At 41.8% G+C, this 25,211-nt stretch overlaps 1 protein-coding gene across 1 annotated transcript in view; it reads right to left on the bottom strand.

Moving 5' to 3' along the window:
• Nucleotides 1-25,211, bottom strand: part of lpgat1 (lysophosphatidylglycerol acyltransferase 1) — an 80,289-nt gene that overhangs the window by 32,173 nt on the left and 22,905 nt on the right. The window contains exons 3-4 of the mRNA XM_064925607.1: nucleotides 17,964-18,082; nucleotides 3,989-4,084 (exon numbers count right to left, since the gene is read on the bottom strand). Of these exons, the coding sequence (XP_064781679.1) occupies nucleotides 3,989-4,084; nucleotides 17,964-18,082 (215 nt within the window). The remainder of the gene's footprint in view (nucleotides 1-3,988; nucleotides 4,085-17,963; nucleotides 18,083-25,211) is intronic.

The raw sequence follows: 25,211 nt of genomic DNA, 5'->3' as shown, positions 1-25,211 counted from the left end.
GTTGACCCTTTATTTTCAAGACCTCTGCAATCCACCCTGGCATGCTGTCAATTAACCTCTGGGCCACGTCCTGACTGATGGCAGCCCATTCTTGCTTAATCAATGCTTGGAGTTTGTCAGAATTTGTTTGTCCATCCGCTTCTTGAGGATTGACCACAAGTTCTCAATGGGATTAAGGTCTGAGGAGTTTCCTGGCCATGGACCCAAAATATCGATGTTTTGTTCCCCCAGCCACTTAGTTATCACTTTTGCCTTATGGCAAGGTGCTCCATCATGCTGGAAAAGGCATTGTTTGTCACCAAACTGTTCCTGGATGGTTGGGAGAAGTTTCTCTCAGAGGATGTGTTGGTACCATTCATTATTCATGGCTGTGTTCTTATGCAAAATTGTGAGTGAGCTAACTCACTTGGCTGAGAAGCAACCCTACACATGAATGGTCTCTGCCTGGCCAGTTCCCCTCTCTCCACTGGTATTCTCTGCCTCTAACCCTATTACAGGGGCTGAGTTACTGGCTTACTGGTGCTCTTCCATGCCGTCCTTAGGAGGGGTGTGTCACTTGAGTGGGTTGAGTCACTGACGTGATCTTCCTGTCTGGGTTGGCGCCCCCCTTGGGTTGTGCCGTGGCAGAGATCTTTGTGGGCTATACTCGGCCTCGTCTCAGGATGGTAAGTTGGTGGTTGAAGCTAACCCTCTAGTGGTGTGGGGCTGTGCTTTGGCAAAGTGGGTGGGGTTATATCCTGCCTGTTTGGCCCTGTCCGAGAGTATCGTCAGATGGAGCCACAGTGTCTCCTGACCCCTCCTGTCTCAGCCTCCAGTATTTATGCTGCAGTAGTTTGTGTCTGGGGGCTAGGGTCAGTCTGTTATATCTGGAGCATTTCTCCTGTCTTATCCGGTGTCCTGTGTGAATTTAAGTACGCTCTATCTCTCTCTCTCGGAGGAGGAGGACCTGAGCCCTAGGACCATGCCTCGGGACTACCTGGCATGATGACTCCTTGCTGTCCCCAGTCCACCTGGCCGTGCTGCTGCTCCAGTTTCAACTGTTCTGCTTGCGGCTATGGAACCCTGACCTGTTCACCGGACGTGCTACCTGTCCAAGACCTGCTGTCCTTGTCCTCAACACTCACACCTGTGTTAACGAGAGAATCACTGACATGTCAGCTGGTCCTTTCGTGGCAGGACTGAAATGCAGTGGAAATGGATTTTGGGGATTCAGTTAATTTGCATGGCAAAGAGGAACATTGAAATTAATTGCAATTCATCTGATCACTCATAACATACTGGAGTATATGCAAATTGCCATCATACAAACTGAGGCAGCAAACTTGGTGAAAATTTATATTTATGTCATTCAAAACTTTTGGCCATGACTGTACACAGAGGGAAAACATTTCAAGACGTATTACAGCAGAAAACTAAAATCTTATTGGACAAGTCCAGGTAGTCCCTGGGTGTTTCAAATCTTTTATTCTGTTTGGTGCCTAACGAACTAGTCACAACCCAATTTAGAGGGTACACTACACTATCAGTGTAACACTCAGCCAAGCTACATTGAAATAAATGGACAGCAAGGTTCATATGAGCTGTGGTTCCATTAGCAGTAGGAGCATTAGCAGTAGAGATAACACTAGCAGGGTTTTTGGATTGATTGCCAGTTAGGCCAGGTTCAGAGGCAGTTTAACAGGCATCAACACAATGAGGCTGGATTCATGTGCCAGTATTGGGTTTCTGTATTTGTGTGATTAGTACAAGTGGTATGTTATACAATAGAGTTATACATGTTGGTCAAGTTATGTACGTTATGGCATTTGTAGTGTCGGCATGTGCCTACATGTTCGACTCAATTTCTCAACCCGTAATAATCTAAAGCCCAAAACTTCATACACAACCTTAAAAATACTTTTGGACAGTTGAAGCAAGCACACAATTTTTCCTTCAGGACAATTACCTTTTCTAGTTTGCATGTGTCGGCATTTGCCTTCATATTTGTATGAGAGAATGTAAGTGAGTCCAAGTAGAGCTCCCGATACTTGGTACAATATGCAGTAACATTCTAGAAACTTGGCTGCCATGTTATGTGTGTTAGGTGATTTGTGTCTGTCAGCATTCATGCTAGTGTGAGTGCCATGTGGCGCAGTCCAAGTAAAGAGCATAGTATGTAGTAATACATCATTCCAGATCCATATATTTTCATAAGATGTAAATATATGGCTCTGCATCACACTGTCTACTGTTGTGTTATGTATGTTGTGCAATTTGTAATTTTAATGCTTGTGTGCGTGCGATGCATGCCAGTCCGGTCAGTCCAGCTTAAGTAAAGAGTGTGGTGCCAACAATGCAGATGTTCAGTGTGTGAGGTATTTGGAGGGAAGAATGCGAGCCACGTGACAGGAAGGCCAGAGGAGATTGGAGCTGCTGGGCCAGCATGCAACTGGCACTGTAACTGAATCAGCGCTCTCTCCCTCTCTACAGCACCAGTCCTCCTGTCCGTCTGTCTCAGTCTGTGTCCACATCTCCCCGTCGGTCAGTCTGTTCTCCCAGTCTGTTAAGATTGGGAAGTGCCAGGGACCTCATGATACGATCACAATACTTAGGTGCCGTATATAGCGATTCTCACATTTCTACATGTATTGAGATTCAATACTGTGGTTTAATGTTCCAAACATATTGCTCACTATATATGTCTGCTGCAGAGAGACAAGAGATAACATGATATAATTAGTTTTGGTCAGTCATGGAAATAAGTGCTGAAAACATGCTGGCTTCATTTAAAAAGAATATAGAGAAGCTAAAGGTTGAAAATATCAGAGTTTTGGCGCATTTACTTTATGATTATTTTTAGAACTCAATACTTGGGAGTCAAAGTATCGATACATCATCCAAAATAATATTGTGATATGTAACTATCCACCCCCCCCCCCCCAATCGCCACTGTCCGTCTGTCCCCGTCCATCTGTCTGCTTGCCTCTCTGTCTTCTCTCTCCGTCTGTCGGTTCGTCCCCCAGGCAGAACACTGCTCTCTGTTCTTTTGTCTTCCAGCTGCTCCCACACTGCAGGCTGGGTCACGACTACTGTACAGTACCATAACACTGCTCTACTGTCCACTGAGCCTGTCTGGCTGTTCCCTGTTAGGAGGTGTAGGCTGTAGCCGTTTCCTGCCTGGCTGTTCCCTGTTAGAAGAGGAGGCTGAAGCAGTTTCCTTCCTGCTGCGCTGATATACTGCTCAGTTAGAGTGCATGGGTAATGAGTGTGTGTGTGGAAGGTAATAAAGTAGGTAAAGTGTGTATGTGTGTGGTAGGTAATAAAGTGTGTGTGTGTGGTAGGTAATAAAGTGTGTGGTAGGTAATAAAGTGTATGGTAGGTAATAAAGTGTGTGGTAGGTAATAAAGTAGGTAAACTTATGTGTGTGGTAGGTAATAAAGTGTATGTGTGTGGTAGGTAATAAAGTGTGTGGTAGGTAATAAAGTAGGTAAACTTATGTGTGTGGTAGGTAATAAAGTGTGTGTGTGTGGTAGGTAATAAAGTGTGTGTGTGTGGTAGGTAATAAAGTGTGTGTGTGTGGTAGGTAATAAAGTGTGTGTGGTAGGTAATAAAGTGTGTGTGGTAGGTAATAAAGTGTGTGTGGTAGGTAAAGTGTGTGTGGTAGGTAAAGTGTGTGTAGTAGGTAATAAAGTGTGTGTGGTAGGTAATAAAGTGTGTGTGGTAGGTAAAAGGACAAATACAAACATTGGTGAAAATATAAAACACATATTTAATAGATCGAGACGATGACAGTGTGGAAAGATGGATAGAGGTTGCCAGAGCGCAGAAGGCCAGATTCAAACCTATGCCGACACTGTAGATGTGTGTGCCGGATGCTGCGGCATTAACCTTCCGCTAGATCAGCCAGACCACATAAAACGATATCTGATCACAAGAGCAGTTAGGTAGTTATCGGCTGAGTAAAAGCCAGCCAGATGGATAGAGGTCTCTGAGAGTCTGTCTGTCTCACCTGTCTGATGAAGAAGTCCCCATGGATTAGAGACACCAGGCCGAAGTTAGTGTACTTGAACACATGGTCCATCAACCACATCATCTTCCTCACCACCTAAAGGACAGAATGGAACAGACTGTGGTCACACACTCTATAGCCATAGGTCTGGACACACACACACAAACAAACACACACAAACAGTCTACGTAGCCAGAGATGCGTCTGTGCGCACATACACAAAAACAAAATCTATATAGTCATAGATATGAAGACAGTCTACGTAACCCTGCTGATCAGCTTTGGCCCATTCTGCCATTTTGGTCACTAACTTCTTTCAGCACTAAGAGGATAACTGGGCTGAGGAAGCACGTGATGAGGTGGATCATGTCATCATGTTGGTGCACCACAACTTAAAACAGGCCCCGCGCTCCACCTCCTCCAGAAAAACCCTAACCCTCAAAACTGCCACAATTCACCCCCTCTTCATTCCCCAAACCAAGTGCTCATCCATATGATGGCAGTGGGCTGCGTGTAAGGTTGGCAGTCGTCCTCAACTGTACTATCCTGGAGAGAGGACAGGACAGGAGCACCAGCCCCCTCCTCAGTCCCCCCTGGCTCTACCCACCACAGAGGGGGTGTATCAGTAAGGCAGCCCTGTGACGTTACACAGTATGACGTCTGCCTGGCCTGGCTTGGCCTGCAGAAACCACAGGCATTTTCAGGCAGCTCTATAGCATTCATCTTTAAGTTGTACTGATAGAAATGTAGTTTATTAGATGTGGGCTAGTTTATTAGCCTAGGTCCTATACTGCACAGTAAGTATGGGCATTAGTGTCATGTTGGGCTTGGCAATGAATGAACACAGAGTTGTTGGCAAAAAGAACAAACCAACTGGATCACCAGGATGGAGGTTCAACCTGGGGTGAAACAACTTTGTAAAATAAAATGTTAGTCATTGCATGCTTGGTAAACAACAAGTGTAGACTAACAGTGAAAAGCTAACTTACGGGTCTTTCCCAACAATGCAGAGAAAGAAAATAGCGAAATAATAGAAGAGTAAAACATGTAATAATACATTCACAATGAGTAACGATAACTTGGCTATATACATGGGGTACCAGTACTGAGTCGATGTGCAGGGGTATGAGATAATTGAGGAAGATATGTACAATGCATTTGGAAGTATTCAGACCCCTTCACCTTTTCCACATTGTTACATTACAGCCTTATTCTAAAATGGATTTCAATACTCACCCCCCCCCCCCCACCACCTCAAATCTACACACAGTACCCCATAATGACAAAGCAAAAACAAGTTTATAGAAATGTTTATAAATGTATTAAACACAAAAATCACATTTACATAAGCATTCAGACCCTTTACTCAGTACTTTGTTGAAGCTCCTTTGTCAGCGATTACAGCCTCGAGTCTTCTTGGGTATGACACTACAAGCTTGGCACGTGTATTTGGTGGAGTTTCTTGCATTCTTCTCTGCAGATCCCCTCAAGCGCTGTCAGGTTGGATGGGGAGCGTTGCTGCACTGCTAATTTCAAGTTTCTCCAGAGATGCTTGATCGGGTTCAAGTCCGGGCTCTGGCTGGGCCACTGAAGGACTTTGAGATTATTCCCGAAGCCACTCCTGCGTTGTCTTGGCTGTGTGCTTAGGGTTGTTGACCTATTGCGCTCTGGAGCAGGTTTTCATCAAGGAGCTCTCTGTATTTTGCTCCACTCATCTATCCCTCGATGCCAACTAGTCTCCCAGTCCCTTCCGCTGAAAAACATCCCCATAGCATGCTGCTGCCACCACGCGTCACCATAGGAATGGTATTGGCCAGGTGATGAGCGGTGCCTGGTTATCTCTAGGTGAGACGCTTGGCATTCAGGCCAAAGAGTTCAATCAGATCAGAGAACCTTGCTTCTCATAGTCAGATTCCTTTAGGTGCCTTTTGGTAAACTCCAAGCGGGATATCAAGTGCTTTTACTGAGGAGTGGCTTCCGTCTGGCCAGTCTACCATAAAGGACTGATTGGTAGAGTGCTGCAAAGATGGTTGTCCTTCTGAAAGGTTCTCCTATCTCGACAGAAGCTCTGTCAAAGTGACCATCGGTTTCTTGGTCACCTCCTTGACCCAGGCCCTTCACTGATTGCGCAGTTTAGCTGGGTGACCAGCCCTTCCTAGAGTCTTGGTGATTCCAACTTCTTCCATTTAAGAATGATGGAGCCCACTGTGTTCTTGTGCCTCAACACAATCTCGGCGCTCTACAGAGAATTCCTTCGACCTCATATGCACTGTCAACTATGGGACCTTATATAGACAGGTGTGCGCCTTTCCAAATCATGTCCAATCAATTGAATTTACCACAGGTGGACTCCAATCAAGTTGTAGGAATATCTCAAGGATGATCAATGGAAACGTACACTCTTTTTTTTTCTTCTTTTTTTTTTAAATGGTCCATTCAAATAACAACTTGATTGGAAATACAGTGTAGACATTGTTAATGTTGTAAACGACAATTGTAGCTGGAAACATATTTTTTTATGGAATATCTACATAGGCATACAGAGGCCCATTATCAGCAACCATCACGTTCCAATGGCACCTTCTGTTAGCTAATCCAAGTTTATCCTTTTAAAAGGCTAATGTATCATTAAAAAACCCTTTTGCAATAAATGTTAGCATAGCTGAAAACTGTGGTGCTGATTAAAAAAAAGCAATAAAACCAGCCTTCTTTAGACTAGTTGAGTATCTGGAGCATCAGCATTTGTGGGTTCGTTTACAGGCTCAAAAAGGCCAGAAACAAAGACCTTTCTTCTGAAACTCGTCAGTCTATTCTTGTTCTGAGAAATGAGTGTGAGGCCCCAGAATAGAAAGAGTGGGAGGCCCCAGTGCACAACTGAGCAAGAAGACAAGTACATACGAGTGTCTAGTTTGAGAAACAGACGCCTAACAAGTCCTCAACTGGCAGCTTCATTAAATAGTACCCGCAAAACATCAGTCTCAACGTCATCCAATGAAGAGGCGACTTCAGGATGCTGGCCTTCTCGGCAGAGTTCCTGTGTCTGTGTTCCTTTGCCCATCTTAATATTGTATTTTTATTGGCCAGTCTGAGATAAAGGTTCCCTTTATAGCGCACTACTTTTGACCTGGGCCCATAGGGAATCCCATAGGGCTCTGGTCAGAAGTAGTGCACTATATAGGGAACAAGGTGCTATTTGGGACGCTGTCAGTGAGTTTGGGACAGAGCCACTGGCTGAGGGACTGGATTCTCGCATCTCATCACAAGACGTGCCAATCATTTCAGGTTAAACTGGAGGGAGGCTGAGAATCAGATACTTGCTGGCTAGCCAGAGTACAGTATCAGCCAGCAGCGCTTCGAGTAGAGCTGTTGCAGTCAACATGTAGATGTGTGTGTGTGTGAGTGAATGTGCGGATGACCCTGTGTGTGTGCGTTAGGAAAATGTGGTGCCAGATATTTGACTACATTTTGTTGAGAAATTTAGCGGACCCATATACATTGGCTGCGTAACCTTATTAGGGCGTCCACCCATGGTGCTCAGAATGACAGAAATCACATTTAGATGTTGACAATTCATCTTAAAAAAGGTCCCACACAGTCATCCTATTTCCCAAGTCAAAATTACCTTTGAATGACCAAACCATCATTCGTAATATTTTTATGTAATTAAAATGCTCAGAATCTCTAAGTACCAGGAAGCATAAAAGAACAGGCGGTGAGTGTATATTCATGAACTCGCCTTGACTAACAGCTCTTTGAAACACCTTTGTGGTCGTTTCCAGGTGACAAGGTAAGCAATGGGCAACATGTCGTTGATGACCTGGGTCCGGTTTCCCAAAAGCATCTTAATTGGAACTACCCATCCCGGATCCGGGAGAATTGTCATCAACTACACTAATTAGCATAGCACAACGGTCAAAAAATATTACTAGAAAATATTCATATTCATGAAATCACAAGTGAAATATAGTGAAACATGGCTTAGCCTTTTGTTAATCACCCTGTCATCTCAGATTTAGAAATTATGCTTTACAGCCAAAGCAAGACAAGCGTTTGTGTAAGTTTATCGATAGGCTAGCATAGCATTATGTCCAGCTAGCAGCAGGAAGCTTGGTCACGAAAATCAGAAAAGCAATCAAATTAATCGTTTACCTTTGATGATCTTCGGATGTTTTCACTCACGAGACTCCCAGTTAGATAGCAAATGTTCCTTTTGTTCCATAAAGTTTATTTTTATACCCAAAATACCTCCGTTTGTTGGTCACGTTATGTTGAGAAATCCACCGGAAATAGAGGTCACAACAACGGTGAAAAAAAATCCAAATTATATCCATAATAATCGACAGAAACATGGCAAACATTTTTTTATAATCAATCCTCAAGGTGTTTTTCAAATATCTATTCGATAATATATCAACCGGGACAATTGGCTTTTCAGTAGGAGCGAGAGGAAAAATGACTACCTCTGTCTTTTATGCAAGAATCACTCCGAGAGCCCTCAGCTGGCCACTTACGCAATGTAGTCGTTTACGCTTATTCTCCACCATAAAGGCGCGAAACTACATCAAAATGCTGTAGACACCCTAGGGAATATGTAGAAAAAGGAATCTCGTCGATATCCCTTTCAATAGCCAATAGGGGTGCATAGGAACACAACGGTTTAAGAACAAGAGGCACTTCCTGATTGGATTTTCCTCAGGGTTTCGCTTGCAATATCAGTTCTGTTATACTCACAGACAATATTTTGACAGTTTTGGAAACTTGAGTGTTTTCTATCCTAATCTGACAGTTATATGCATATTCTAGCATCTGGTCCTGAGAAATAGGCAGTTTACTTTGGGAACGTTATATTTCCAAAAATAAAAATAGTGCCCCCTAGTTTCAAGTAGTTTTAAGTGTAAGTTCCTCGTTAGAACCTTGGTAGGAGCATTGTTAAATCTCGGAGCTGTTTCCCAAAACCATCGTTATTAAAGTTGCAATATGTAACTTTTTGGGAGACCTGACCAAAATTACATAGAAATGTGAGTTATAGATCTGTTACGCGTCAAAAGCAAGAAGCGGTAGATCTGTTCTATGTGCGATATTTCTATGCTTCATGTGCTTAAGCTCTGTTTTTGCATCTTTTTCCCTTAGTTTTGTACACCAGCTTCAAAACAGCTTAAAATACTAGATTTTGTGTTATTGATGATACAATGAATATCTACACAATGCAAACTAGTAGGATTTTAGCAACCAGGAAATGGCTGAGTGATTTCTGCACATTACACCTTTAACGTTGCTTTTGAAAACACTCGTAATCTAACGTCTGCTTCAGACCACTCGTAGAACTGCGAATTGCGTCGTTAGATGCTTTTTTGCCCTCCCTCATCAATTAATACATAGATCTCTGCCATAACATAGAATCACATGGTTAATCCGTCTCGCTGTGACTGCAATGTCAGAACAGTGGACTACAAATACAAAAGTTGCCAATGTAATTGTAATTGATAAAAACAAGTATAAAAATGCTTAAAATAAAAAAACTAAATGACTGCATTATAATAAACAGCAAGCTATAGGCCTATTTCAATCATATTGAAATATATTTAATGTTCAATCAAATGAGCTCTATTTTGATACTTGTAGGCTAGTCTGTAATTTGTCTCAATGTATTTCATGATGTGTAGCCTAATGATGTGCCAAATCGGGGATAATGCATTTTTATAGCGTAAGCGTTAGAATGAGCTGCCTCAATATTAGCAGCCATATGTTGTAATATCTGAGCCGATCCGTCGTCAGTATTTTGAAATCAATTTAATGGCGGGGGTTCCTACTAAGCTAACATATGGAATTGTGGTCATACCATGGAATATTTAGATATTGTAGGACCCCTTAAGGTATTAACATTTTTTTGGGTGAAACACATAATTTGGCCTTACAGCTAATAGTCCATGGAAACGTTTGCTTCAAACATGGATAAACAGATCGTACAAAAAAAATATCAAAAGTTGGTACTGTGTCGGCCCTAAATCTGAGAGATAAGAAAGATCAAGAATTGAACCCTTTATTTTAGGGACTAAACTATCTCCATATACAGTGCATGCGGAAAGTATTCAGACCCCTTGACTTTTCCACATTGTTATGTTATAGCCTTATTCTAAAAATTATAAAAACTATTTTTTTCTTCCCTCATCAATCTACACACAATACCCCATAATGACAAAGCAAAAACAGGTTATATGTATTTAAAAAAAGAAGTAATATAACATTTACATAAGCATTCAGACCCTTTACTCAGTACTTTGTTGAAGCACCTTTGGCAGTGATTAGAGCCTCAAGGCTTCTTGGGTATGACTCTACAAGCATGGCACACCTGTATTGTGGGGTTTCTCAAATTCTTCTCTGCAGATCCTCTCAAGCTCTGTGAGGTTGGATGGGGAGCGTTGCTGCACTGCTATTTTCAGGTCTCTCCAGAGATGTTCGATCGGGTTCAAGTCCGGGCTCTGGCTGGGCCAGTGAAGGACTTTGAGATTATTCCCGAAGCCACTCCTGCATTGTCTTGACTGTGTGCTTAGGGTTGTTGTTCTGTTGGAAGGTGAACCTTCAATCCAGTCTGGAGGTCCTGAGTGCACTGGAGCAGGTTTTCATCAAGGATCTCTGTACTTTGCTCCATTCATCTTTCCCTCTATCCTTACTAGTCTCCCAGTCCCTGCTGCTGAAAAATATCAGCAACCATGCTTCACTGTAGGGATGGTGCCAGATTTATTCCAGACGTGACACTTGGCATTCAGGACAAATATTTCAATCTTGGTTTCATCAGACCAGAGAATCTTGTTTCTCATGGTCTGAGAGTCCTTAAGGTGCCTTAAGGCAAACTCCAAGTGGGCTGTCATGTGCCATGTAGTGAGGAGTTGCTTCCGTCTGGCCACTCTACCATAAAGGCCTGATTGGTGGAGTGCTGCAGAAATGGTTGTCCTTCTGGTAAGTTCTCCCATCTCCACAGAGGAACTTTGGAGCTTTGCCAGAGTGACCATTGGGTTCTTGGTCACCTCCCTGACCTTTCTCCTCCGATTGCTCAGTTTGGCCAGGCGGCCAGCTCTAGGAAGAGTCTTGGTAATCCAGTGTTCTTGGTGACTGTCAATACTGCAGACATTTGTTGGTTCCCTTTCCCAGATCTGTTCCGACACAATCCTGTCTCGGAGCTCTACGGACAATTCCTTCGACCTCTTGGCTTGGTTTTTGCTCAACATGCACTGTCAAGTGTGGGACCTTATATAAACAGGGACCTCATATTTGTGCCTTTTCAAATCATGTCCAATCAATTAAAATTTACCACAGGTGGACTGCAATCAAGTTGTGGAAACATGAAGGACGAGCAATCGAAACAGGATGCACTTGAGCTCAATGCAGAGTCTCATAGCAAAGTGTCTGAATAGTTATGTAAATAAGGTCTGTTTTTAACTTAGAATACATGTGAAAACATTTCGAACAACCTGTGTTCATGAGAGTCTAATGTTTTCATAGAGGGGTTATTAAAGGAAGGGTTTGTCGGTTCAGATGCTACAGACGTTTTCGTGGGAAGACCGATTTACGGGATGTCGCATGGTCTGTCTGACAAACACCGCTCTAGCTCTGCAACCATTCACCGCAGACATTTGCGGATGTAGTGGAGTGAGACACAGCCCATGCAACAACAACAACAAAAAACATCTCTAGCCTATATTGACGAACTTATGGCAATTGTTTTATGCTAATTAGATGTCCTTGGCGGCGCTGACATCGACTCTAGGGGGTTAAGGAAAGATTTGAACGGCAAAAGCTGAACCGAGAGCAAAGCTCCCTTACTTTCGATCCCATCAGCTCCAACAACGCACTTAGCGACTGTTCTCTCTGTATAGGCCTGACAAGGAGTATACAATAAGTGTACTGGACAATTTATTGGTGCCACTGCATTATCATTATTAATGACAAGAGTTTTATTTATCAGACATTTAATTGATCATTTACAATAGGCCAATATAGCCAAGAAATGTATCAACATGAACACTCATGAGAAATAAAGGTGAGAAACAATGGTGAGACATTTGACATAAATGATTAAAGCCATAAGCCTAATATAGGCACCCGGCCGCCCTACAGTGTGCAGGTCCCAATTGATTCGCACAATTTAACACTCACCTCCAATCCGAATGCTTGATTTTTTTTAAACAAAAATGTGACATATCATGTAAAATTAATTACTTAGGGTTTAGGAAATGCAACCAACTACAGAGATTGATGGGGAGGAGAGCGGGAGAGGAGGGGGACCCATATACCCCGCTTCAATCAAGCAGGCTTCAGTCACACTCAAGATTGTAGCGCGAGACAAATCCAGATATGGCCTCCTAGTCAGGCCTCTCACATTGGGTATACAGGGGTCCTGGGATGGATAGCTCACACAGCTCCGCCACATACAGAGCTGGATCAAGGGTGACCTCATTGAAGAGGACATCCAGGAGCCTGTCTACGTAGCCTGTAATGTTTTTGAAAACAGAAATGTTTGTTAAATGGGTAGTGAATTTTATTTTATTTACTGTTGTAGGTTATGATGCTATCAATTTGTGATGCAGAGATCTACTCATTCCACAATGTGTTTTTGAAGTACTCAATTTGAAATATTTGGTCCTGCCCTTCTTTTGTAAAAGTTTTCAATGTTTGCATTTTGAATGTTTGTGTGCGCCTGAAATGCTCAATTGACTTGAAATGAATAACTATCCCTTACAATATGTTGGGTCTCTTCACAGCATATCCCTACTTTTCCTTGTGAAAGCTGATTATGTATCACAGCATTCCTGCTGTGGTGGTTGCCTGGGAAGCTGTGCAGTCAGTAGATGTTGAATTTTCTAAAATGTCTATCAGAACAGCTTGATGATAGTGGAAAGACAAAAAGGTGATGGAAATTATTAGCCCCAATCTACATCAACCGTAAGACAAAAACAAACAATGGAATGTCAGAATATGATTTTCAGAGGTAAATTACAAATAACATACACGCCGCAGCTCCCTTTGCTGCCAACATTCCTTCATGTCAGCTGTGTGCTGGCAGTTCTCAGAGGGCTTGAAGATGTATGTTGAAGAAATGTTGAAATGTTGGATGTTGAAGAAAAAAACATTGGTGTGTTTCAGAAAATATACCATTCACAAGTCAAAAACAGCCACAGTTACAGCCACAGCATCAGCCTAAAACTCTGATACTTACATTATGGTCAGCGCTTGCAGATCCATTTCAATGATGGCAAAGCATCGGTCTTCAGGATGCTTCCTGGCAAGACCCATCAAATGTTCTCCCCAACTGATAGTGCAACTTCGCTAGACATATTCACTTCACACACACACACACACACGTGACATGATCATACTTTTTGGTGCAGCCTGTTATCCAAAATGAAAGTGTAGCCACTGCTGTCGGATGTGTTCATTCTTCAGATAATAGTATAACAAACACTATGGCATCCAGTCACAACAGTGTGCCTTTTCTGCCGTGCTAGTTGGTAGCCTGCTAGCTAACAGTAAACCAGGTGAAAAGGGGTTAGTTACCAGTATGGTTCTGCCACATTCCGCTTGAGCCATCGTACAGTTTGTAAACAAAGCTTGAGTGAAGTGAGTTTGTGTTTATACACCTTTATACCACCTACCGTTAACCAAATCATTTCAATGCGCAGCTCTACGGAGCACTCCACGTTGTTACAAAATTTGGGAGGTGCATGGCGTCGCTGTATGGAGCTCGATTATCCCTCTGCAAGCCTTGAGTCCACGCAATTGCTTCACCCACTCCATATGGAGCCTCCGGACCACATTATTGGATCAAGCATAAATCAGCTTTTACTCTATGAGGTCCTGAGCCTGCTGGTTTTGTGTTCTACCTGATAATTAATTGTCCCTGATGAGAGGGGAACAATGAAAAAAGCAGTGAAATTGGCTTTGAGGTGCAGAGTTGAGTTTGAGGGCTATAGATCGATAAGACCAGTCAAATACATTTACTGCGGCTGGTATTTTAATAAATAAAAAAATGTGCTAAAAAGCATTATTTTGCTATGGGATTTATTCATCTCCTGGACAATTAGCCAGCGGCAATATTATTGCCAAATGTCGGCTAACGGAAACCCTGGTTGAAAATGCCCTTTTTGTTAAAAGTTAACAGAACGATGCATAATGCACATTGAATCAAACTAATTTCTTGTAGAAGGCATTATAGAAAACTAACAGGTCTCATAAACAATCGCTTACGCATAAGCCCACATGCTAGTGAGTAGCCAGCTAATATTTGTATTTTATGTTTTGCCAAGTGCGATCTATTTCCTAGCTAACAAGGAGAACAGTTGAATTGTTATGAACACATCCTTCTGTCCATCTCCAACTGTTTGAACAGCATGCTAGCCTGTCCACGTGTTGAAATCAAGTGACCTACCTTAATTCTCAGAATGAGTTGCCAATTCCATATATAAAATTGTTTTATTCTTATTGCACATTTATAAAAATACAGCTAGTATAATAGTATTTTTGGCTAAAATGCTGCTAGCGGTACCGTGACAAACTGAGCATACATTTTCCAGAGTCAATGTGAATTGATACTGCCATTTTAGTGGTGTCTATTCTGCTCTCAATGTGAGTTGAGACATAAAAAATGGTATTGTTAGAAAAGTTAACTTCTCTATTACAGTAAAATAATGTCTCAATGCATTTCAGTGTCCATATGAACAATTCTGTTGGATCAAAACTGAAATGCAAATAGAGAGCAGAAGAAATAATCTCTTCCTTATTGCTGTGAGTAGCAGTGGGAGGGGCTTAGTGTGTGTAAATATTAAGATGCACACAGTCTACAGTCATTGAACACGTCTCAGAAGGATCCAACACCAAAAACACAACGAGAGCAAGCAGACATAAAATGCTAATAGAATGTAAAAATAAATAAAAATGGATTTGTGCAATACAGGCATTCTGAAGATCACACCCCCCAAAAAATGTCATTAAATATCGCACAGGCCCATCCCTAAATTGAGCCATAAAATTGCATTGAAATTGCTTAGGAACTATGCACACTTTGGAGAGGTGTGGCCACTTGGAGACACCAGTTAGTCCTCTCACTCAAACTCTTGTCATTTTTTTGTCTTATGTTGCACCTACCCCACATTTTCCAGGAACAGTCTTATGTTACTGAATGTATTCAGGGTATTTTAATATTGTATCTTCAACAAATGCAGCAAAAAGTACAGTAAATGTAAAATGTACATTAAATCAACAGTGTAATGTTTGGATTCAGTCTTGTATCAGGTTAACTGTTGGGTACACACCTTTGGTCTAATACAAGCCCCCTTTCAATTGCTGCCATGGTTATGCATATGTTTTTCATACTTCCTTTGTAAGAAACATTTCAATTTAGCCCTATCCAGTTAGGTCAATTCCCATGAGTGTAAATGGGTTAAACAACTTCAATTAGCAAATTTGATATTCCTAAGACAAAGAAATACCACTGGATTTGAACTCCAGGCTCAGGTCTTTGGTCATTATCGCTTCTGTCCTTTTACCTTAATTATTGACTTTCACACAGTAGGACTTTGGTTAAATATGTCATTTTGGTTAAATAGTCACAAATGAGTCACAAAAGACGATATCTTATCTTTGTCAAACACATTCCAGGTAGTGTGTGTCACTGTGGATACTGGATAGTCAGTCCTGCTGCTACAATGGCTAATTATTAATATCATTCATCTGATACTGATAAGTAATATTATGCAATAATGTTGTGGAGCAGAATAGCCATCTCCCTTGGAGAATAGAACTGCTTCAGTGAATATTCCAACCCACACACAATCATCAGCCCACCTTGAGCAGTATATTAAGCAGGATATCACACCCAGACCATAGCCCTGAGTGCGCTGTGAAGCTCCCCCGTGATCAGCCCACAGAGAGAAGCATGAGATTGAACTTCACTTAACTTTATAGAGCAGTGATGACCAACCCGGTCAATCTCCAAACATTTCTGTAAAAACCCAACGATAAAGACTTGTGGTCCTTTTTTTTTTTTTTTTTTTTTTTTTTTTTCAGCTCAGGCTGTTGGCAGTAGGTGCACCCAATTCAGCTGCCCTGCGTGCCAGGTAGGTGCAGTGTTGCCAGTTTGAACCATTTAATCGGTCTGAAGGTCCAAACTCTGCCTTCCCGGCAGGTCCAGAGAGCAAATCAAGTGCACTATAAGGCTTACCACTGGTCTGCAGTAACGTGGAAGGCATAAAAGATTGCTACGGCAAAGTTGATACTGTCAGTGCGACACGAGTTTCCCAATCAGCTGGAAGAAGGTGTCCCTTTTTGGTCATTGTCAGAGGAGGAAAAGGAGAGCAGAGGGAGGATGAAAGGCAGACCCTCAGTCTGCTGCTCTCTCCTTCCGCTGAGACTGACCATCAGATGCCAGGCACCATCAGTGCAGTAATAAAAAAAATTAAAAAATGTATGCTCATTCAGCTGTGCCTCAAGTAACACAAAGGATCTATTACCAGTGTGATCATATAGCCTACCTCACTGTTTTAGAGTTTGCCCTGTTAACACAATCAACATTTCCCTTTTCTGTGGCACTTGTGATTGAATCAACACAATATTAGCCACTTTCAATGCAATGAACTATGCAAGAGATTTTGCTGCAGGCAGAACACATCGGAGTAGGACTATTGCATTGACACGCACTACTCAGCTGATACTCAGCAAACACAATCAGAGCTGGAGTAGGCCTACATGCAAATAGACCATTGCCATACATTGATCTGCGCCCTTTACTTTCAACTGGACTGGAATTACAGCATGAGTAGATGAGCTTGTTTTGAGATCAAAGCGAGAGCTGCATGTATCCACGAATGCACATTTTGTTCATATGTTTTGCTAATTAGTGAGTTATTAGCCCACTTATAGATTATTTGTAGTCAGCAATAGGGGAGTCATTGCTTCCTACAAGAGCACAAAACTTGTACATTCCTAGGCATCTTTGAAAAGCGATTCAGGCAAAGACCTTTTTTGTCTTAAAGGGGCAGTGTTGTATTCTGAGACAAGCTTGAATATGCAAAAGTAGTCAATAGGCAGAGGGTAGCATCATTTGTCTAATTCTCTGTAATAATATTATGGGAATAATAATGCATTTATTTTGTAAAGTGGTTTCTTGCATCAACATTTTCAGTCACCTCTTAGTGTGAAGGACAAGTGATTAAACAGGTTAATGTCAAGCCCTACATGTTTCTACTGAAAGTCTCCTGGAATGTACACCTACATTGAACACCACACACAGGCTGCTACTGTAGGCTGAATGATATAACAGCTATTTCCATGTTAAAATGTTAAGGGATTTATTTTCTCCATTGTTTTTGATGGTAGGCCATTTTGGTAGGCCTACATTATGATCAAATAGCCACAGTCGCCTTCTATGGCCACTGTTAAAACGGAAAATTACAAGTGGGTACAGCCTTAGTTTTCACAGTAAACATGCGCTGGAAGTTGCACCAAATTTTCAATGTCCAAGTTTGCGCTCAGTAGACCTGACATTTTTCAGTGCAGGATTTTACATTTTTTTTAAAGGGAAAGTTCGTCCCCAGACACACAATCATCCAACCACATTCCAGACATCCAAGTCAAGTGCCCCTAAGTGGGTTGAAAGAGTTCAATTCAGTACCAGTCAATTCAAGACATTCTCTATAGAGAAATAGTCCTACCTCTTACATTTAAGGACATGTTTAACTGTCACTTCTAGATCTGTTAGTTTCATCCCTGAATTCACTTGAAGTGATTCGTAGTCTAGGACAGGGTTTTTCAAACTCAGTCCTGGGGCCCCGTTTAGATGTTGCCCTAGCACTACACAGCTGACTTAAATAACCAACTCATCATCAAGCTTTCATTATTTGAATCAGCTGTGTAGTGCTTGGGCAAAAGCACCCTGTGGGGAGGGGGGCTACATTTCAATGGCAACTATGGAGGTGTCCATTACCGTGCCCTTGTCCTGCAGGCACATCATGAGGGTGCACACGTCCCCTGTGGCTTGGTGGTTGACGATGACCATGGCTTCCTCTTCAGAAAGGGGCCTTACATCGTCGCCCCATTCCATCACTGGAGAAGACGCAACACAAATGAAGTTAGTGGACACATCACAGTGACTGCACTTCACATCATTTCAGAGGATTCATAGCTAGGCCTACATCCTATCAAACATCTAACAGCAAATCACAACTTGTAGACCTATATTTTTTATTTTACCCCCCTTTTTCTTCCCAATTTTGTGGATTCCAATTGTTAGTAATTACTCTCATCGCTACAACTCCCGTACGGGCTCGGGAGAGACAAAGGTCGAAAGCCATGCGTCCTCCGAAACACAACCCAACCAAGCCGCACTGCTTCTTAACACAGCGCGCATCCAACGATGAGACAAGGATATCCCTACCGGCCAAATCCTCCCGAACGACGCTAGGCCAATTGTGCGTCGTCCCACGGACCTCCCGGTCGCGGCCGGCTGTGACAGAGCCTGGGCGCGAACCCAGAGTCTCTGGTGGCACAGCTAGCTTTGCGATGCAGTGCCCTAGACCACTGCACCACCCGGGAGGCCCAGGCCTACATTTTAGTACAAAATGGATCTTCACCAGCTTGTGAAGACCAGTTCAAATTAGACTATGTGTCATCACATTATCCCAAAATGTCCTTGTGAAAAGCCCAGTGTCAGAGAGTGATACGCCCCATGTTGCGCTGAAAGAACACACAACCATAACACGACATTGGAAAGCAACTGAACACTAAAGAGGTACCTCTTGACATTTAGCAAATTCTATACCAATCTTGGAGAGAATTTTTCACCATTAAGTCAATGCCTAAAAACACCACACCACTTTGGTTTCAAAATGGACATGGGCCAGTCTTTAGCATTGATGCTCATTAAAGTAGAACTTTCTTGGACTCCATTGTACCCTGGCTGATTTACATTGGCACACTATTCAAGAGATAGCGTGCTTAATGGAGTCTAACATGGTGGGTGACAACAATAGGCCTTCCACATAATAAACAAACAAGCTTCATTTGTTATTTAACTCAATTGGACAAGGGTGATTATTAGTAACAGTAGAGCGACCCCTCTGGAGACCTGGGGGAGACTTTTAGGGTATCGCAATAGAGCTAAAGCCACAGAGTTGGACAAAATCAATGGACGATTGTGAGTGAATCCCCATGGTTCTGGGAGGCTCTTGCTGACTGAGGGCCTGTGTAATGCTAATGCTAGCGAGCCCAGGGGTGCCTAGCTAGAATGTACTGTTCTGTGGGAAGGTTACATTTTCAAGGGATTACTGGCCCCAAGAAGTGGACTAGAACAGAATATGGCTTAGCTATGGCATGCAAAATAAAAATAAAACATTTTAAATTATAATAAACCACTCACTGGTAGCTGGGTTAGCATTGTAGAGCAAATGTAAATAGAAACCATAAATATACACTTTTGATTGCCCACACAATGTGGAAATTTGCCTTCATTGCCATCAAACAGTATAAAACACTGATGGCATAATAAACATGAAGTCTGTAAGAGTCATTGAGATCGTCCCTTTTAGTCTTCACGATGACAAGACAGAAAATGTTTGGCCAACGGTAAGATCTCTTTAGGCCGTTGCTAGGCGATATGATATCTGATCTATATGCAGCAGCCCTGAGGAAACCTTTTATCGAGTGTTCCATTCTCTCATCATAATGATGAATACCCACTGAAAACATTATTAACGGTCAAGTTAGCACAGTCCTACGATTACATGCTTGAGTTACCCTGTTGAAAAAGGGCTGTGATCACTCGCTCCTGAAACGAATTGTAGGAAATGGTGTTTATCAAGTGTCAAGTCAATAGATTCTTGGCAGATTTCCAATTGCAATATTAACATGAAGACAACAGCTAACGGGTATAAGATACACAGACATATGAAATCCAACCCTACTACTGTTTAAATAGCATTATGTACAGCCTAGGCTAACCATAACAGTATCACCAAAAAGACAAAAGGATGAGAGTTGTGAGTCCTGTACATTTGGCAGCACACTCAACAAAGTGTACAGGACCTGGTCGCAGGCTGGTTTCATGGTAGGAATAATGACAAGCAAAATAGAAGCAACTCTTTGTCACCACCATCAAATTCTACGCAGCATATGGGCTGCTTGGTAGTCGTTACACAGAAAACTAAGCTAGCCCATCGATCACAATTCATGCGAACATGCTTTGTCCATGCCTCATCCCATTCAGATACCATGTTGACTTGGATTACAAAAACAATTACAGTAATCTTAAATGAACTGACTGACTGAGAAATGGGAATGATCTGACACATTGACAAGTTGAAAGTGTGGGAGTGCTTGGACGCCCATTCAAAGAAAACATGTTCGGCTTGCTACTTTGTCAAGCCTGGTGAATTTCAATGATACAAAGTGCTCGGCCGAGACAAAGGCCTCGTTCAACAAGGCTTCTGTGGAGATGTTTCACTCCTCGTTGATTGTCTCAATCAAGACGGTTTTGTTGGGGGGAATTAGCCCTTTGAGTGCCCATAACACAGCAAGGTCAGGACCCATTCCCTGAAGTGGGGCAAGTATGCATCAGAAAAGGAGCCTGATGGAAAGAGAAAGGCCCGATTAGAAGCCATTGTTATTCACCAGAGATTTGGGGCGCTCAAGTGGTAGTGATTCACAATGTCGAACAGTGCTCAATGACATTGCCAAGTTCTCCAAATGATGGAGCGAAAGACAGGCCTAAAGTCATGTGAGAGACACTATCTCCACAAAAAGAAACAGAATGTAAAAGTTAGGGAGCAACACATCTCAGATATCAAATGAAAAAACCTAAGTGTAAAAGTGTCACTGTGGCTTCTGTGCTGGTAGTTAGGCCTATTTACATGTCAGGCTACTGCTAGCCTTTCCGTTTGTCATTTTCATATTCAAATACACATACAACTGTTCCATTGTACATATAACTGAGCATGTGACATCACGGTGGGAAATTAACTTCTTGGTCCAACAGCCACTGTTGCAGGTAGACAAAAATAATAATATACCAGCCACTTAAATATTATTACCCTAGAAATGACAAATAACAGATGAGCATGCTTTGTAATGTTTCTAAAACAATAAATATATTACGACTAACAATAAGTAGTGTGGTATATAACTCAATTCAAAACAAATTACATGACCGGAGTATTTTAAACAATGTATCTTAATGTAATTTAGTTACAATAGATGTAAAGCAGATGAACAGTTCTACAAATGAACATCAAGAATCAGCAAAGTGTCTGCCCTGCCACAAAATGCTGATTGATACAGCTTAGGCTAGTTATAATTAAAGTTCAGGGCGCTATGCTGAAAGTTTTTACTAGGAGTACATACGTTGAAATTTAGGAGCACAATGAATGTGTTAATGGTCAGAAATAACTCAAAGTTAATGAATGAAATACTTTTGGATTGTTCCACACTAAATCAAGCACAATGTAGCCCCAAATATTTGAGTCATTAGTAGAGATAAAAATGTTCTGCTACCCCTTTAAGGTGTGGGCCGTTACCAGCTAACGGGGCACTCCATGTCTGTCAGATACGACAATCTCCATGTCTCTTCAATAGCAGCAGACAATTGCAGAAAACATGAACTAATATTTAAAAACAACAGTGTGTGAACAAAACAATGTAACTGGCACAGGGACTAAGTCACACTTTAGTAGCGTTTCGGGTTAAACAGACCCAACTTCTAAATGTGTTTTGGATCAAAAAAAAAAAAAAAAAAAAAAAAGTTTAAATATAACAATCACAAATGCTCTGTGACCACCCGTCAATGTCGCTGGTGAAATAGACATTTTGGCCAATGCCAAAAATCTACCTCCATTTGGCGGGTGTTAATTACCCATCCTGTGTGACATCTTCAACATCTTTTGTCAATATCAAAATCAGCCCGATATCAGCTCAATAGCAGTCAGGTTTATCTAGTCTACTTATCATGCAAATAAAAAAAATGTCAATGAGTATAGGAGGGAAAAGCAACTTATTTGCCAGATTCATTCCCACCTCAGCAAAGACATCCTAATCCCCATTAGAATAGAAATCGAGAGCAAGCAGTATGACACAATGACAGAGCCCCTTCACTCTTGGGGGCCCCAAGTCCCCCAGAAGGGTTGATGAAGGTCACGTAGCCATGCTTCCATCATTGAGCAGCAGGTAGCCTAGTGGTTAGAGTGTCGGACTAGTAACCGAAAGGTTGCAAGATCGAATCCTCGAGCTGACAATGTAAAAAATCTGTCCTTCTGCCCCTGAACAAGGCAGTTAACCCACTGTCCCTATGTAGTCATTGAAAATAAGAATTTGGGCCTCCCGGGTGGCGCAGTGGTTAAGAGCACTGTACTGCAGCGCCACCTGTGCCATCAGAGACTCGCGCCCAGGCTCTGTCGTAACCGGCCGCGACCTGAGGTCCGTGGGGCGACGCACAATTGGCCTAGCGTCGTCCGGGTTAGGGAGGGCTTGGTCGGTAGGGATGTCCTTGTCTCATCGCACACCAGCGACTCCTGTGGCGGGACGGGCGCAGTGCGCGCTAACCAAGATTGCCAGGTGTTTCCTCCGGCACATTGGTGCGGCTGGCTTCCGGGTTGGATGTGCGCTGTGTTAAGAAGCAGTGCGGCTGGTTGGGTTGTGTATCAGAGGACGCATGACTTTCAACCTTCGTCTCTCGAGCCCGTACGGGAGTTGTACCGATGAGACAAGATAGTAGCTACTACAACAATTGGACACCACGAAATTGGGGAGAAAAAAGGTTACAAAAAATAAATAAAATAAATAAGAATTTGTTCTTAACTGACTTGCCTAGTTAAATAAAGGTAAATAAAAATAAAAGTGCTGCTGCCCTCCATTGTGTGGAGTAAGAGGAATAGGTGATATTTGAGAGACAGATCTACAACATGGCTGTCATGGATCATTCATTAGGGAAATTGTCTGAGAAACAGCCCGGCAGCATGATAGTTGAGTAAAAAGGAACATTTTTATTCCGTTAACGGGGGTCACTGCCCCCGTCACACCCCCCTTTCCTCTAGCTCTCTCAGGAAGAGTGGTGCTTTCGCAAGACCCTCAACCCTCCTCTCCAGTATATTAACATGTGCGCATGCTCATCTTCTCTCAGTGAGGCTACAGAAGGCAGAAGAGGCATCATTATACAATTTCCTGTGACTCACTTCCTGTGTCAGGGTATTTAGAAGTATGCAGTCAGTATCACTTAAAAATAGAAATAGCCCATGACGGAAAAAAATATTGGAAAATCAAATGACTGCTTTGACTTCAATACAAATGCTCTTTCGCTCACGCATTAAAAATAAATTAATGTAAATTGCTTGATGCCTTTACCCCTAAGGTGATCATATTTCAATCGTTTGTATGAATTAACATGGGGGCTATCAGACATCATTTGTGCAAAGTAGAGCGGGTCAATGTTCATAGTTACAGGACAGGACAATGCAGCCAATTCTTGTGTTGAATAAATAGGACTAGAGACCAAAATCAGGTCAGGATCACCACGGCCTGCTACAGATTAAATACAGCCAATTGTCACCAGCCCAGGAATACCAAGGCAATTCATGTAAAATCCACATTTCTAATGGTTTTAATTTCAACCTAATACAGGCTACTCGAGCTTGCTTGTTCACAACATTACAATTCGTCTATTGGGATAAAATATTGTTTAACAGATTTGTCAAATGAATATGCAGAAATAAAAAGCAGCATGGCCAAATTACGTTGAACGGGAAGACTTTCACAATACTACGGAACAACAACGTGACCAAATAACAGGTCAACATTTCTAATCATGAATCAATCTCAAGGCACATAGTATATGATCTTCCAGCATTCCATTCTAGTGGGATAAAAAAAAGATATATAAAAAAAGAAGCAATAAATCACTGCATGCCACCGTTCTGTGAGGCTGAAATCTGATCATACGCCCTCAGCTAAGATCATTTTAAGTCTTTAGAGCAAACGTTATCTTGAAATCTTTTCCACTGGACCAGCCAGTCATTGGCTGCGCTGTTAGTGGAAACCTAATCCCCCCGTCTCAGCCTACAGGGGAAACCTTGTGCACTTCAGTTAAAAGAACAACCCAATGTCTATATGCCAAGACAAATTAGCTAGCTAAATTGTCATAAACGTGTTATGCTTTTTGACCTGTCCCCAAATTAATATAATTGGTTCAGAGTTTTTGATATTTTAACCTGCGTGTTCTGATCGTATCTGGTGTGGGTGAACAAAATCAACTTGTGGAAGACCGCATACGGTCTGGTCAGCATGTCATTCACAAGTGATAATGTATAATTCACAAGTGACAGGCTATTCTTGATTTAATCTCGTCTTTACATATACTAAATAATATGTGTGAATTTGTTTTGATTTAGAAAGGCTCATTATCATGCATCTGTCTGGAAACGGGCAGAGGGAAAAAATACATGTCATCTATGTACTTAAATAGTTTGTCTCACGCGTCATATCGCTAGCAGCATTTTAGTCAAATAAATATTGTTATACTAGCTAGCCTGTTATAAATATGCAATAAGCATAAAACAATTACATAAGGAATTGGCAACTCATCTGAACAAAATGGACAGGCTAGCATGTGGTTCAAAACAGTTGGAGACTGGGTACCTAACTAGCACGTGGCCTTGTGCTTGAGACCGGTGTTCATTTTCTAGAATACCTGCTACATTATTAGTGAATGTGCATTATGCATGGTTCTGGTCACATTTGTAACAAAAAGTAATTTTTTATAAAAACAGACCTGAATGCCAGATCAGTGATTATAGCAAAAAAAACAACAATACAAAAACAAAAGCAGGTACAACTGTTTTGATAAAATAATTAAATTACAAGTGAGTCAGTCATATGGTTGTGGAAGGAATATATTCAGCCTCGGTATGATTACACAAGATCTGAATTCATTAAATAATCACTGACTGCAGTGGATTTGACCTTAAATTGTACAACAAAGTTTATTAAGAGAAAGCATTAAAATTATATACATATACACAAACAGTCAAAAGTTTGGACACACCTACTCATTCATGGGTTTTCCTACATAACAATAGTGAAGACATCAACACTTTGAAATAACATATGGAATCATGTAGTTACCGAAATGTTAAATCAAAATATGTTATGAGATTCTTCAAAGTAGCCACCCTTTGCCTTGATGACAGCTTTG

The sequence above is a fragment of the Oncorhynchus masou genome, chromosome 19, assembly GCF_036934945.1.
Source record: "Oncorhynchus masou masou isolate Uvic2021 chromosome 19, UVic_Omas_1.1, whole genome shotgun sequence".
Lineage (NCBI taxonomy): Eukaryota > Metazoa > Chordata > Actinopteri > Salmoniformes > Salmonidae > Oncorhynchus > Oncorhynchus masou.
Note: the sequence above shows the minus strand (reverse complement) of the source record. Positions and strands in the feature narration are given on the sequence as shown.